The sequence below is a fragment of the Nuphar pumila genome, chromosome 2 (genome assembly GCF_984573655.1).
Source record: "Nuphar pumila chromosome 2, dmNupPumi1.hap1.1, whole genome shotgun sequence".
In the NCBI taxonomy this organism is placed as follows: domain Eukaryota; kingdom Viridiplantae; phylum Streptophyta; class Magnoliopsida; order Nymphaeales; family Nymphaeaceae; genus Nuphar; species Nuphar pumila.
In genome coordinates, this window is record NC_143250.1 from 21,997,169 (window position 1) to 22,011,809 (window position 14,641).

The window sequence follows — 14,641 nt, forward strand, 5'->3', positions numbered from 1 at the left end:
ATGAGCGTTTTTGCTCATGCGGACATCGTGGCCGTCTGTTTACATTTTGGATGAATGCCACGTGGTTTTGTTGACTTTTGAACTTTTTAAAATGCAAATCGGATGGCCACGATGTCAGCACGAGCAAAAACGCTCACTTTCAGCATGACCTGATCTGCTTCCCCATGAGAGAGAGAGAGAGACGCAGCGTTTGAATTACAAGTGTATGGGGATGCGGGTGAGATTCAATTGTTAAACTTTGGCGTACTTGATTGACAGATCAGCCATCCCAATAATCTCAAACTTGTGTTTTAATAATAATGCGGAAAACAAAGCAAGAAAATTAAACTAAGTGAAGGAATTCTCAGTTGTAGCTCAAAGACCATTAAAAAATCATTCACAATTGTCTATCTTAGTGGTCACCGTGATCGGTTCCAAACCAGGTTAGTGCCCATCTCCTTTTTATTGCTTTTGATGGAGCTTTGGATATGAAAACATGGATTTGAGATTGTGGGTACCTTAAATTTTGGAGTTTTCGCTGGTGGTTGTGTTGGGAACTTGGCAAAGAGTGACCACCATGATCATTTCCCAACCAAGTTATTGCCTTATCTCCCCTTTATTTCTTGCTTCTTAGTCAGATTTGTAGGCTGAAAGCAAGGATTTGGAGTCGTGAGCATCTTGAATGGTTGAAATGATTTTTGTATAGTTCCATAATGCCACTTAATCAGTTTTGGAGTTGAAATCATGATTTTTGGATAGTTGGTATCTTGAATTCTGAACTTTTGGTTGTTGGGTGTGGTGAGGATTGGGCAAGATGGGCATGGCTGCCACCGTGAAACTGGTTTTGGGTGCCATTGCTTTTGCTGTTTTCTGGGTTTTAGCTGTTTTCCCTGCTGTTCCTTTCCTCCCCATTGGAAGGACTGCTGGTTCACTCTTGGGTGCAATTCTGATGGTGCTTTTTAGGGTCATTACTCCTGAGCAAGCTTATGCAGCAATTGACCTCCCAATTCTAGGCCTTCTTTTTGGAACCATGGTTGTTAGTGTTTATCTTGAGAAGGCAGACATGTTCAAGTATTTGGGCAAGTTTCTCTCTTGGAAAAGCAGAGGGGGTAAGGATTTGCTGTGCAGGATCTGCTTGGTCTCTGCTGTGTCTAGTGCCTTCTTCACAAATGATACGTGCTGTGTAGTTTTAACAGAATTCGTACTTAAGATAGCTAGGCAGAATAACCTACCCCCTCAACCCTTCCTTATTGCGCTGGCTTCAAGTGCCAATATCGGGTCATCAGCTACGCCAATTGGCAACCCTCAGAACCTGGTTATTGCGGTCCAGAGCGGGATCTCTTTCGGGAAATTCTTGGCAGGAATCATATCCGCAATGCTTGTTGGAGTAACTTTGAACTGCTGCATTCTGCTTGCGATGTATTGGAAGATATTATCAGTCGAGAAGGATGAGGAAGATGCTTCAACTGACATAGTGGCAGAGGAAGATGTCAATTCTCATAGGTTTTCACCAGCTACTATGTCGCATTTTACATCCGCCACTTCACAGGATTTGAATGTTGGCCTCGAGCCATCGGTTTTGAATGAGGATGCAGGGGCGGAGGAGGATCTTAAAAGGTGTCATTCAACTTCAGTTGAAAATGTAACAGCTCAGGTTTCGAGCAGTAGCTTTGAGCCTGAGAGGATTTCAAATTCATCCAAGCATCAGTTGGGTACTGCTGAAATGAATCATGAAAGAGATGAAGGGATTTCTTCAAGGAGGTCTTTCAGGGCTTCTATCCAGAGTCAGGTGAATGGATCGCATGACTCTCCATCACTTCATTCTTGTTCTGATGAGAAAGAAGGTTTTGTTGGGAAATGGAAAGCAATTGCCTGGAAAACATGTGTTTATCTTGTGACTCTTGGAATGCTGGTGTCTTTGCTCATGGGATTGAATATGTCATGGACAGCAATCACTGCTGCAATTGCTCTTGTGGTTCTTGATTTCAAAGATGCACGCCCGTGTCTTGAAAAGGTAAAAGCTACTGCAATAAACAACTATATATTTTTAATATCATGCCTAGTCTTGAACAACTGCACCATTTTCATGAATGAACAGAAATTTTTGAAGTTTAGGTTGAAATGGAATCATCCTATCCAATGCCATGTCCTCGGTGAGGTTCAAAGCAGGAAAGGATATGAATGCTTTGAACCTCACCGAGGACATGACATTGGATAGAAATGATTGGAGGAAAAGGATTCATGTGGAAGACCCTAAATGAATTTCTTTTTTGGTTCATATCGCTGACCCCAATTGTTTTGGGATGAAGGCGTAGTTGTTGTTGTTGTTGAAATGGAATCATCCTTGTGAGCTGTCTCTAGTTGAATCATGAATGTGTGCCTGAATCACCTTGATTTGTTCCATGTTACACCATGTGATTCACTCTTCCAATATGTAAATATACTTAACTAATTCAGTGATGTACTAAGCATCACGTGTGACTTGCAAGCATGCATTTTTTGCTCACTCTTATGACATTTAAAGAGAGTCACTAAATGGAGAACCAGTTCGCTGGAGGCCCCTGAACCAGTAAGCGAGAATGTGATTTGCTAGGACATCTCAAAGCGGCCCTTTTACTGAAGTCTTTATCAATTAACTTTAGGAGAGTTGGCTTAACGAATGCGATGCTTTGGGTCCCATTACCACAAAGGGCTTGTGAAAACATAGAATTATGATCAGGTATGGAAGGTATACCTGTGTGTTCTTGGCAATTCTGGCATGCCACTGCATTCTTATGTACTGTTCACAGTATATTCTCTGTTCAGCTCTAGAAAATGTACTATTCACGTTTTGATTTCTGTGATCAATGGTTTTATCAGCAAATTATTATCAAGAGTAGTTGTAGAATGATCAATTAGAAGTCCAAATCACATCATGATCTTTTAAATTTCTAGAAGCTTGTGTATCTAAATGCATTCTTCAATCTGCCATGTATGCATGGCAATAATATCAAATGATGTTTATCAACTTTTTAAAATCCATTTTTTGCATATCCTAGTGAGGCAATATTTTCTAGTCTTATGTTTCTTCTCTTGTTTTTCTATCTCAAACAGGTCTCTTATTCCCTTTTGATATTCTTTTGTGGTATGTTCATCACTGTCGATGGATTTAACAAAACTGGACTACCTAGCACTTTGTGGGAAATTGTGGAGCCATATGCGCAAATTGATAGTGTTAGCGGGATGGTGATGCTTTCTCTTGTGGTTGTTATTCTCTGCAATGTTGCTTCCAACGTACCTACTGGTGAGCTGCAATTTTTTACTTTGATTCTTTGTCTGGACTTGAATTGGTGTGTCTTGATAAGGCATAATGACAATACTACACAGCTCATATTAGCCCTGGGACCTTTATTAGTTCCTTGCCCTTACATATTATTGTCAAGAGATGAGTTTTTGCTCTTGAAAGATCTTTTTATAGTTCTTTTAAAAGAATCACTATATACTGGATCTCCACTTAAGCAAAACTGGACCAAGTAAAATTGCTTCAAACTGAAATAATTCAGATTGCTACGTGGTTCAGCTCAAATGACTCACCTTCAGCTATCTGCTTTTACCTGAGTACACCAAGGCAGCTGGATGATTACCCTAGTTAAGTTGGGAGTTTCTCACATCTGGTACTGGTTCTCCATTGAACCAGGTCCAAATTACCAAATCCTAATTGCTCAATTCTTTAAACTGATTAAAACCAATTGATCTGACTTGAGTTCAAATGGAATCAATGCATAAAGTGTGTCAGAATGGTCTAACTAATTACCTAGATATGCAGGCTTACAGGATTACAAGACATCTTTGCAGAACATGCAAATTAGTTCCTTTAGTTTGTAAATTCATGGATCCATGGAGTTCACATCTAGCACAAGATCAGTACATGTGTCACATCTATGTTCTTGATCTCCACAAGTGTCATTATGTCAGTTTTTGCCTCTCTTAAATTTTTGTATTACATAGAAGCCGCGTTATTTATCTCGTTAGAAGGCTAACACTTGATCCTTTTTAGGAAGATCAAAACCCATCTTCACATAATTTTAAGGTTTTGATTTAGTAGTGTTACTGCCTTCATCTTTTTTGCAGCTTAACATATTACTTCTTGTGATTTTGTTGTTTTACTCTCATTCTGTTGATACATTACACCTGTTTGATCTCCTTGTTTTTCTCTATGAGATACTTCATATAACATGGTTTCCTTCCTCTATCTATCAATGCCCTATTCTAGGGAACATTTTTTATTGGAATATATGCTGAATTTCCATGAGAAATTAGGGTGTGTTTGTCTCCCTCTCCAGGTTTGGACAGAACACCATGAGCAGGACAGACAGGACAGTGGTCCTGTCCAGGACACAATGTCCAGTCTGTCCTGGACAGGATTGTTTTTTTAAACCATCCCTGTCCCCACCGTTCCAGAGGGAGAGGGAAGAAGGGAGGGAGGGAAACGGAAAAAATGCATCCTCCACGTCCCATGGACGCACATCCATTGTTTGACAGGGATGGCGTACCGCATGACGTGGCGGACACACATTAAAACGTGCCCTTAAGTTTCTGATAATGCTGGTTTTTTTCTTATTTGGTGAAATAGGATTATTTTCTGAACATATGGAGTAAATTGGTATTTAGATAGCAAACCTAGGTCTCTGTGGAAATTCCATTTTTTCATTTGCTGGTCTGAATGAGAATTTTGTTCTGTAGCTCATGGTGATCAACTCAAGAATGAACATCATGAATGATATGGTGGAAATAAGTGAAATCAACATGGAATATCCAACTTATAACATTAAAATAGGAAGATAACAGTGGCTTAATTTTAGGCTGTTAGATATTTATGGGTGCTGGTGTGTGGTATGCCACAAGTATAGCTGCCATTATGCAATTGCTTTGCAAAAGGACGCAAAGGGTGTCGCTGGATTGTGTGTTGTACACACGTAAACATGAGATGCGTGCAATATGTATGCTTCAAATGAGAGCTCCATTAAAATATTTAAAAATGTACAGAAAACATAAAGTATTAATGGAAGCATGATGGAGAAAGTATAGAATATTTATAGAAACATAAAAGGTATATTTTAGACTATTTGGTATGTCCATATGTGGCAGCACTCAGCACCTGCATCTATGAGTACAGGTACAATGAGAATTCTGAACTGCCAATGATATATAGCTCTTAACATGCACTTCCACGTACCCACATAAAACCTGTTTATCACAGAATTTGCTCAAATAAGGGAAAATATTATTATTTACCTGAATGGTACTGGAATTCTTCAAGGCACATATATCTAAAATATAGATAATAATTGTGACCTTTTGGCTTCAAGAAAATAGGTAAATCTTACAACCATGAAGGATTGTTGAGGATAATGAAAACCATTATATGAGTAAAGTGTAGACCAATAAAAAAACAATATAAAGAAAACCAAAATCTGAAAATGTAGAATAATTGATTTCCTGAACGGATCTCTTTCTTACAAGGATTTATTTTTTAGCGGCTGCTAAGTGAATTTAAGTTGTTGGCAGATAGTTCAGATGTGGGAACTGGGAAGTCAGACACATCCTGTAAGCATCTAACTCCCCCATGAAAGTTTACTATAATCCAAGACTTCATAATATGGCAGACAAGTGACAATTATAATTTTGATCTGATTAGTTATGTATACATGAGGCCAAATGTCATGTATCATCGTTTAATGCTGTAAATTTTGCAAAATCCAGGGGTATTTCAAAAAAGAAAAAAGTGGGGTTGAGTTTGGGGAAAAACTTTCATGTGTCAGCATTCAGCTGTCAAGACTTAATCGCTTCAAAGATACAGCTGGTCAAGAAATGATTACTCATTTTGATTCTTAAGTGTACACCATTAGATGATATTTCTGAGTCTTTCTTTAATCTTCAACACATTAAATTTTATCAAAGTAATTCTAGAGGCCTTCAAAGGTTCAACATACACTTTGGCGGGTTCCTTTTTTTTTCATATCATGACCGTGGAGTCTAGCTGTGTAGCAGAAATTTGAGAATGCAGCTAATGGAAATGATCAGTTTTTTCATATCTTTCCAAGCAATTCTTTTCCTTACCTACACACACACACACACACACACACACACACACACACACATATATATATATATAGAGAGAGATTTGGTATTGGAGCTAGAGTCTTTCCTATGTAGTCAAAAAGCACTAGGTGGTGCCTAGTTGGTAGAACCCTAAAAAGACTAGTCAAGGACTAGGTAGGGCTAGTTGGATTAGTCAGTACCCCAATTAAAATATAAAAAATCACAAAATATACATAAAAATATGTTTAATTCTTTTACTAATAAGATGTTTTCAGTACACAAGTACAAAATTACACATGCTTTCACAAAATATATTAATATACGTAACAAGAATATATTAATATATATATATATATATTCAATTATTCATAACATATTCAGTATAATTAACAAAATATGCTTTCAACCTTTCATAGAAGCACAATAACACACACACACACACACACACACACACACACACACACACACATATATATATATATAACATATTACATAATTCATAATACTAAACATGCTTTCAGGATTTTATAGAAAATTCACCAGAAACAAAGTAACACACACATATATAAAAAACATAATCAATTAAAATTAATTGTGCATACTTTCTGTTTCACAAAAAAAATCCCAAAAGCAAAGTAGTACACACATACATATATAAATATAATAACTAATCATGTTTTCATTATTTCACTGAACAAATCACATAAACACATGCACATATATATATATATATATATATATATATATACAAAAAATAACAATATATATAAGAATAATAAATAGCTAAACTGCCCTCGTGCCTAGGCGGAGGCAGCTTAGTCGCTGACTAGGCACCTTAGTCGGTGCCTAGTCGGCAAAATTGGTATCTTTTAAGGTACCCACCTAGGAATTGCAAAACCTAGGTGTTTTACTTACACCTAGACCGACTAAGCGGACTAGTCGGTGCTTAGTTGGGCATTTTGACTACATAGTCTTTCTCATAAAATTGGAAAGTAGGTATTCGAGGAGAGAAACGTCATTTGGTGCATGAGATAATATTTTACTTCGATAAATGTTTGGCATTAAATAGGTAAATAGAATCTTTCTTTATCATGACAGAAATGAGTAGCACAAAAGAAATTTTTACCAGATTACTATAGAGGAATTTAAGTAGGCACTTTTCATGGTGGTTAACTACAATAATATGAGAGGAAAGTATTAACAATTAAAACTGTTTGGCGCTGCCCCAATTAGTTGTGTTGATATCATGCCATCCTTCTTCAATGTTGCAGATTTCAAGCTGAGGCAATAGTATTACGATGATTGTAGATTTTCTTAGCTCATGATTCCTTGCGAATGTGTTGATGACACATAAAATGGATGGATTTCATTTTTGTCAACTTTTTTCTTCTTTTATAAGCGATATGGCTGGATATAAGCAAAAATATTTTTGCAAGATCGGAAATGGATCTTCAGATATTGGGAAAGGAGAATTCTTGTTACATATGTAATGGTTATGACAATGGCATTGATGAACATTTGGCACTACTTTTTTGTCTGTTCCTTGTTATACAATTTAAATCTAATCAGTCATTTTTTCTGATTCTCTTTATCATAATCATATCTAACTCAACAAGAGTGGTACAGTTCTCCTACTAGGCACTCGTGTGGCAGCTTCAGCAGCATCCATTTCTGCGTCAAGTGAGACAAAAGCATGGTTAATATTGGCATGGGTGAGTACTGTAGCTGGAAACTTGTCACTTTTAGGCTCAGCAGCAAACTTGATAGTCTGTGAGCAAGCTCAACGAACTCAGTCTTTTGGGTACACACTTTCGTTTTGGACTCACCTTAAATTTGGTGTCCCATCCACATTACTTGTTATTGCTATTGGCTTACCTCTTATAAGGGATTGACATTGATCTCCTGCAAGGTATGAGCATTACCATTTTGGAGCTATATCTATTCCTCTACAATGTTTGGTTCAGCTCCTGCATAAGGGGTTGGTTTGGCTCCAGGTCATAATCTAATTTATTGTGCACAATTTATTGCTCAGCTCAGAGCTTCATTGGTTACTATTGTTTTCTGTTTTTGAATTGTTCTATCAGAGAACAGATGGGAGATAGAAATGCACCCCACATTTGTGAACTGTGGCTGAAGTACAAAATTATAATTGTTGCTCCAAAGTCCTTACTTTTCCAAGTGGAAGCTAGTCATGGAAATCATCCAATCAACAGCAAATTGGTTTGAAGACCAAAAAATAATTGCACCTAGCCAAACTTGGTTCACTATGGTCATTGATTGCATTCTCTCGTTTCAGACTAGACCAATGGAAAACAAGAAAAGAAAGTAATTTGGCTCAAGATAAAAGAGAAAAAGATGAAACATGTTTGGGGTCACCACGAGGGGCTTGGGAAACAAGGGATACGTAAAACTGTGCTAGAATTTGGACAAATGATTAGGATTCTGTTTATATGATTGAACATCAGCTTCTAAGTTGGATCCAATTTGGTTGAAGTTTCTATTTCATCGTTTAATTACAAAAGTAGCTTTTTCCCATTAATATGAACTAATTAAAGCTCATCATTCCTATTTCCTTGAATTTGTTGAAATAATCAACAATACTTTTAATGCATTTTTTTCTAATTTCAGAAACATAAAACAAAGGTTTTTGTTTTGGTAATCTTAGAACCTTGTTTAGAAAAACATTTTTCTATTAATAATTTTGAATGAATGTGTGTGTGCATGTGTAGCCCTGTAAGTGAATAATCACGAACGCTCAATGACTTTTTTTTTATAATGAAAAAAAAAATGCAAACTATTGTTGCATGATATAAGATTTTCACAATTACATGCAAATTACATGTGTATTTCCTCTATTTTAAAGGAGATTCATAAGATATTCATGCAAATATTAGCAAGTCTGCCCAATGCAAATTTTCTTTAATTGAAAGGAGATTCATAAGATATTTCGTGTGTAATCTATACGAGATTTTCCTCTAATTTGAAGGAGATTTTCAAGATATTCGTGTAAATATTAGTAAGTCTACACAAATTACATGTTAGTTTCTTATAGTTTGAACTGGATTCAAAGATGCTCGTGCGAATGTTATTAGGTCTGTGCGATTTACATGTGAATCTCCTCTAGTTTGAAGGATATTCACAAGATATTTTATATGAATCTTGATAATTACACCTTAAATGCGAGTCTCATTTAATTTTAAGGAGATTCACAAGAGATTTGTGTAAATGTCAGAAAGTTTGCATAAATTACATGTGAGTGTCCTCTAGTTTGAAGGAGAATCACAAGTTATTCGTACAAATATCAATAGGTATGTACAATTTATATGTGAATGTCCTTTAGATTGAAGGAGATTATCAAGATATTCGTACAAATGTAATCAAGTCTGCATCCATTACATGCAAATCTCCTCTATTTTGAAATAGATTTGTAAGATATTTTCTATGAATGTAAGTCTACCCAATTTATGTGCAGATATCCTTTAGTTTGAAGAAGATTTGTAAGATATTTCTTATGAATGTCAATATGTCCGCACAAAATAACATATTAGTCTCCTTTAATATGAAGGAGAATCACAAGATATTCATGTAAATGTCAGCAGATTTATGCAATTTACTTGTGAATCTCTTATAGTTTAAAGAAGAATTGCAAGATATTCGTGTGAATATCTGCATCTGTGCAAATTGTATGTGAACTTCTCTAGTTTGAAGAAAATTCAAAAAAACTCTTTTCTTATATCTAAAAAATAAATCAAAGGAGTTTTGCAAAATATTTGTGTGAATGTCAGTAGGTTTGTGCAAATTACATGCGATTCTCCTCTAGTTTGAAAGCGATTTGCAAGATATTTATACGAATTTCAGCAAATCCACGTGAATCTTTTTTTAAATGTGAATCTCTTTTAGTTTGAAGGAGATCCACAAGATATTTGTGTGAATGTTAGTTGGTATGCGCAAATTATATGCGAATCTCCTTTAGTTTGAAAGAAATTTGTATGATATTCATATGAAAATCAACATGCTTGCCCCAATTATACGTAAATCTTCTCGAGTTTGAAGGAGATTCAGAGGATATTCATACAAATGTCAATAGGTTCACACAAATTACAAGTGAATCTCTTTTAGTTTGAAGGAGATTAGCAAGATATTCGTGCAAACCTCAGTTGTTCTATGTAAATTATACGTGAATATTCTAGTTTCAAAGAAATTGGTAAGATATTAATGTGAATGTCAATACATCCATGCAATTTACCTAAGAGTTTCCTCTAGTTTGAAGGCAATTTACAAATTTTTGTAAGGTAAAATTGTCTTAAATAAGTCGACAATCAGCGCTTTTGGGTAGGTAGAGAATTTTTACATATTTGTAAGCATTTGCAAAAAAAACGTGACATTTTTTTAAGATAGTGCAGTCATTTTTCGTTTGTATTATATCTTGCATGCCTTGGTCTATGATATGTCATTTTTGAAGGTCCCAGTCATTGTACCAATTGTAAATAGCCACTAATTTCTCTTATAACCCAAGTTGGGATTTGAGAGAAGTATATAGGTGGCTATTCACAAAATATGTGAAATTTAGATAAAATTTAAACAAGGACTCATGGTAAGGCCCGAATGCACCAAATTCTCTTTCCTATGTTTTTCTCAAGTTGTTTCTTTACCTAAGAGAACCTGCCCCAGTGAAGCAGTGTTGAAAAAAGTTTGTATTATCAAAGTGTACCACTTTCTCTACCGACTTTTCAAGCTTTTACAAGTGTACTTGGGGAGTAGACCCCATGACATGCGTTCTTTGTTGAACCAGGTCCAACCACTTCAAACCCCACTCCCAACCTCCAAATTTATAGTACCATCTTGTTCTTAGATAATTTCTACAGAAAAAATCTTTCTGTTGTAATTTTCCCGTTTCAAAGTTAAATTGTAGAAGACGATGACCTAATATACCCCTTTGTCCATTAACATTGACTCGTGTCCATAACAATAAAGGTTTTGCCCACTAACATTTGTTTTTTTAATCTATTTGGTCTATTTGATCACCGTGTTTCCAGGTGAAATTTCCCACTTGTAGGAGTGAAAAACCTGTCTTTAACTATAGCCCAACACTTCAACTCATCTAGGTTTTGCCCTAAAGCCTGTGAATATCATGCAATTAATAACTGAAGCAATGTCTTGTCCATTTTGCAGTAAAAGAAGTAATTCATGACTGACTATTCATAGCACTATGTTGAGACTTAAGGTTCAGTGGTTAGTATATTCATGTGATGTATATGACATCTGTTTTGACAGCCATTAAATAATAAAAATGAATGGCATTGGCATTCATTGATGAGGGGAGGTTGGAATATTCCTCTGTGCAATAAGACAGATATTATGCTATCATGGACCAATGGTCAAAAAACTGTTCACTTATTACTTAGATCCACATTGTGTAGGCATATGTGAAATAACAAGAAAAACTTGGTGCAAAACTTTATTTTGAAAATCTTGAAAACCTCTCTTAAAAAAAAATCTGAAAAACCTGGTTTTGTTGTTTGTATGACAAGCGATGGACAAGCATCTAACTTTGCTTTTATGGTTGTCATTGTTTGGGTTTTAGATTTTCACATGGCAGTTATGACGTATTTATTTTAATTAAAACATAAATAAGTTTTTGCATTGTGTGTATGTGTGTTTGTGATACATCCGTATTCAAAATTAGTGGAAGATATAACCACTCTTCATAAAAAATAGGTTAAATTCAGATTGTTTTAACATCTTAGCAGCACTAGAGCACCTGGAAAATATGAACTCTTTTCACAGTTCTTTTTTCAAGGTGACAAAAACTAGCCGTGATGGTTAAGTTGCGACTATCATAACCGACCCACCCTAAGGGTTATCCACAACTTGCCTATCATGAAAAAAAAAAAAAGTGATAAAAGTTAATGTCATCATACAAAATGCACACCTCTGGCATTTTCACCTGTAGCTAGGCCTGTCAATAGGATGAGATTTGACTCGTCACTGTTGTTCGTCATAGATAAATCTAGTAACCCTCTCTCTCTCTCTCTCTATATATATATATATAGAGAGAGAGAGAGAGAGAGAGAGAGAGAGAGAGAGAGATTAAAAACCTCTTCATTGGACCCTCCCAAACCTCTTCAATAAAAAAATTTTGGTGTTTTTTTTCAAAATTCTGATCATATAAATATAAATGTGTTTAGATTGATTTACTACAAATTGACACTTGGATCATGAATTTTGGATAGAAAAAATGGTATTTGGAGCCTCAAGAATTTATGAAAATTGTACATTTTGAAACTTATAAAAACCTATCCCTGCATCGAAATCAAATATTTCAAGAACTGATTCCTATAAAAATAAGCATATAGATCACACCTGGATGGTCAGAATTTTGAAAAAAATATCAACATCCGTTGGAGAGGTTTGGGAGGATTTTACATTGAGGAGGTTTTCATTTCCATATATATATATATATATATATATATATATATATATATAGGAAAAGTGGTAGCTGCTTAACCCGGTTCATGCTAGACGATAATGCACATGCGCTGAACGCTCAGTGCATTTTCTGCATAAAAATATCATAGCGACACTTCAAAGCATCGCTAAATACCTCAACATGGTGTGCTCGATATTAAAATGTTTGTTGTTAGCGCGCTTCAAAAGTACCACTAAAAGCATTTTTGTGTGTTTGCATGCTGAACGTCCATCACATGCACGATGGACGTTCAGCTTGCACACGTTTTGGTTAAGCAGCTACCATCCATTTATGCTTGGCTGCCTGAGTGGTAAGAGCTAAGGCCCGGGAGGTCTTTAGTGATGCTTTGTGCACCCTGCTAATTAGGGGTGGCAATCGGGTCAGGTCGGCGGGTCAGCATACCTCAACATGAACCTGACATGTTTATTAAACGGGCAACCTGACACGGTTAACCCGTTTCATAAACGGGTCGGGTCGGGTTAGCGGGCAGGTTGATGGGTCGGGTTCAGGTAAACGGGTTGGTGAGTCGGGTCGGGTAAACGGGTTGACCCGTCCGCCTAACCCGTTTATTAAATGGGTCAGCCGGGTTGGCATACCCCTAACACGAACCCGGCCCGTTTAATAAACGGGTTAAGCAGGTTGACCCGTTTAAGCCAAACCCGAACCTGGCTAAGAAGTGGGTTGGCGGGTCATGTCAGATTTTGCCACCCCTACTGCTAATGACATTAAGTGGCGTTTGCAAAGCGCCCTTAAAAGCCCTGAGACCTCTATAAGTCAATTTTTGCATTTTGACATGTGTGCGCCGCCCCTCGCGTGCATGGTGGATGGTCCAAGTGCATCCCTGGCGTTTAGCTAAAAAGTGGTAGGCATCTCTCTCTCTCTCTCTATATATATATATATAAAATTGGCCTGTCCATGCAGTCGGACCTTATAAGACAAATCAAATGTTTAAAAAAGGTTTGCATCAAATACATTTATAACAAGATTAAAAGTAAAAATAATGATAAACATAAATACATTATAATTTTAAAAATCTAGAAAATGAAGAAACACATCAATCTAATTCATGTCCAGGTCTGACTAGAAATTATAGACCCACATATGTTAACGGGTTTGGGTATGTGTTGGGTTTAATCGGTCTAAAAATTAGACCCAGACCGACCCATTTTGGTTTCGGGTCTGGGTATGGCTGAAAAAAGTGTAGACCCACATGGTTTAGCGGGTTCGGGTTTTAACAGGTTCAATTTCAGCTCAGGTCTTGATATAATGGATATTTTAGACCTAATTAGCTAACAATAAAAAATATGTAAATTAATGAAATCGGCCACTCATTAAGGCTGTATGCCAACAAATGAGAAGTTTATTAACTATTCTAAATAATGTCAAAATGTATAAAAAGAATATCTCCATACCAACCAATCATTTGAAGTTAAAAAGAAAAAGACCAATGCTATATCATATTCAAAATGTATTAGGTATGTATCATGTCGGTTCATGTATGAAATGGATTTAGGTACATAATCGGTTCAGGTACGAGAGTTCAGGTTTGGGTTAATTCAAGAATAAAATGGGTTCCAGTACATAATCATGTTGAGTTAAGGTCGGTTTGGTTTTACATTATGGTAAACCATTTGGGTTGGATATAAAAAATGGATCGGTTCCAAAGGAGTTTGGGCCTTCATTCACAATACCCAAGAGCCGATCTGCTTTCATTACCAATCTATATTTTGGACCTGACCCAAACCCATGGGTCCAAGGAAATTGGGTCAGGTTAGTTTAATCGATTCAAGATGTCGTGTCAAGTCCAGTATGCCTGACCCAGTTACACTCCTATGAAAGACGTTTTCGAGAGAGAGAGAGAGAGAGAGAGAGAGAGAGAGCAGTTATAATTACTAACCTAATAATTTTTTAAAAAAAATACAATGTGCCATGTAAGTAACTTTTTTTTAAGAAACCAGAAAAGGGTTTATTTATTGTATAACGAAGCAGTGGGTTTACTTTTCTGAAAAATAAAAATTTCAGAAATAAACTCATTTCTGTTGAATATCAGAAAGGGATGGTTTTGCCTATTAAAATAGCAGAACACAGTTCCAGTTTTTTTTTTTGAAATTA

The 14,641-nt window shown here is 36.1% G+C and overlaps 1 protein-coding gene across 1 annotated transcript; it reads left to right on the forward strand.

Annotated features, from left to right (window-relative positions):
- The first annotated feature begins 341 nt into the window (after positions 1–341).
- On the forward strand, positions 342–8,238 carry LOC149845009 (Divalent ion symporter). The gene is made up of 3 exons (XM_089997425.1): positions 342–1,993; positions 3,073–3,262; positions 7,687–8,238. Exons 1-3 carry the CDS (start codon positions 794–796, stop codon positions 7,950–7,952), a joined length of 1,656 nt encoding a protein of 551 aa, XP_089853551.1. The 5' UTR covers positions 342–793; the 3' UTR covers positions 7,953–8,238.
- The last annotated feature ends 6,403 nt before the right edge of the window (positions 8,239–14,641 follow it).

Excerpts from the sequence above, each read along its gene's own strand:
- LOC149845009 (XM_089997425.1), top strand. The coding sequence starts at position 794 with ATGGGCATGGCTGCCACCGTGAAACTGGTTTTGGGTGCCATTGCTTTT. Across the intron at positions 1,994-3,072 it reads CACGCCCGTGTCTTGAAAAG|GTCTCTTATTCCCTTTTGAT; the intron begins GTAAAAGCTACT and ends TATCTCAAACAG. Across the intron at positions 3,263-7,686 it reads TGCTTCCAACGTACCTACTG|TTCTCCTACTAGGCACTCGT; the intron begins GTGAGCTGCAAT and ends AGAGTGGTACAG.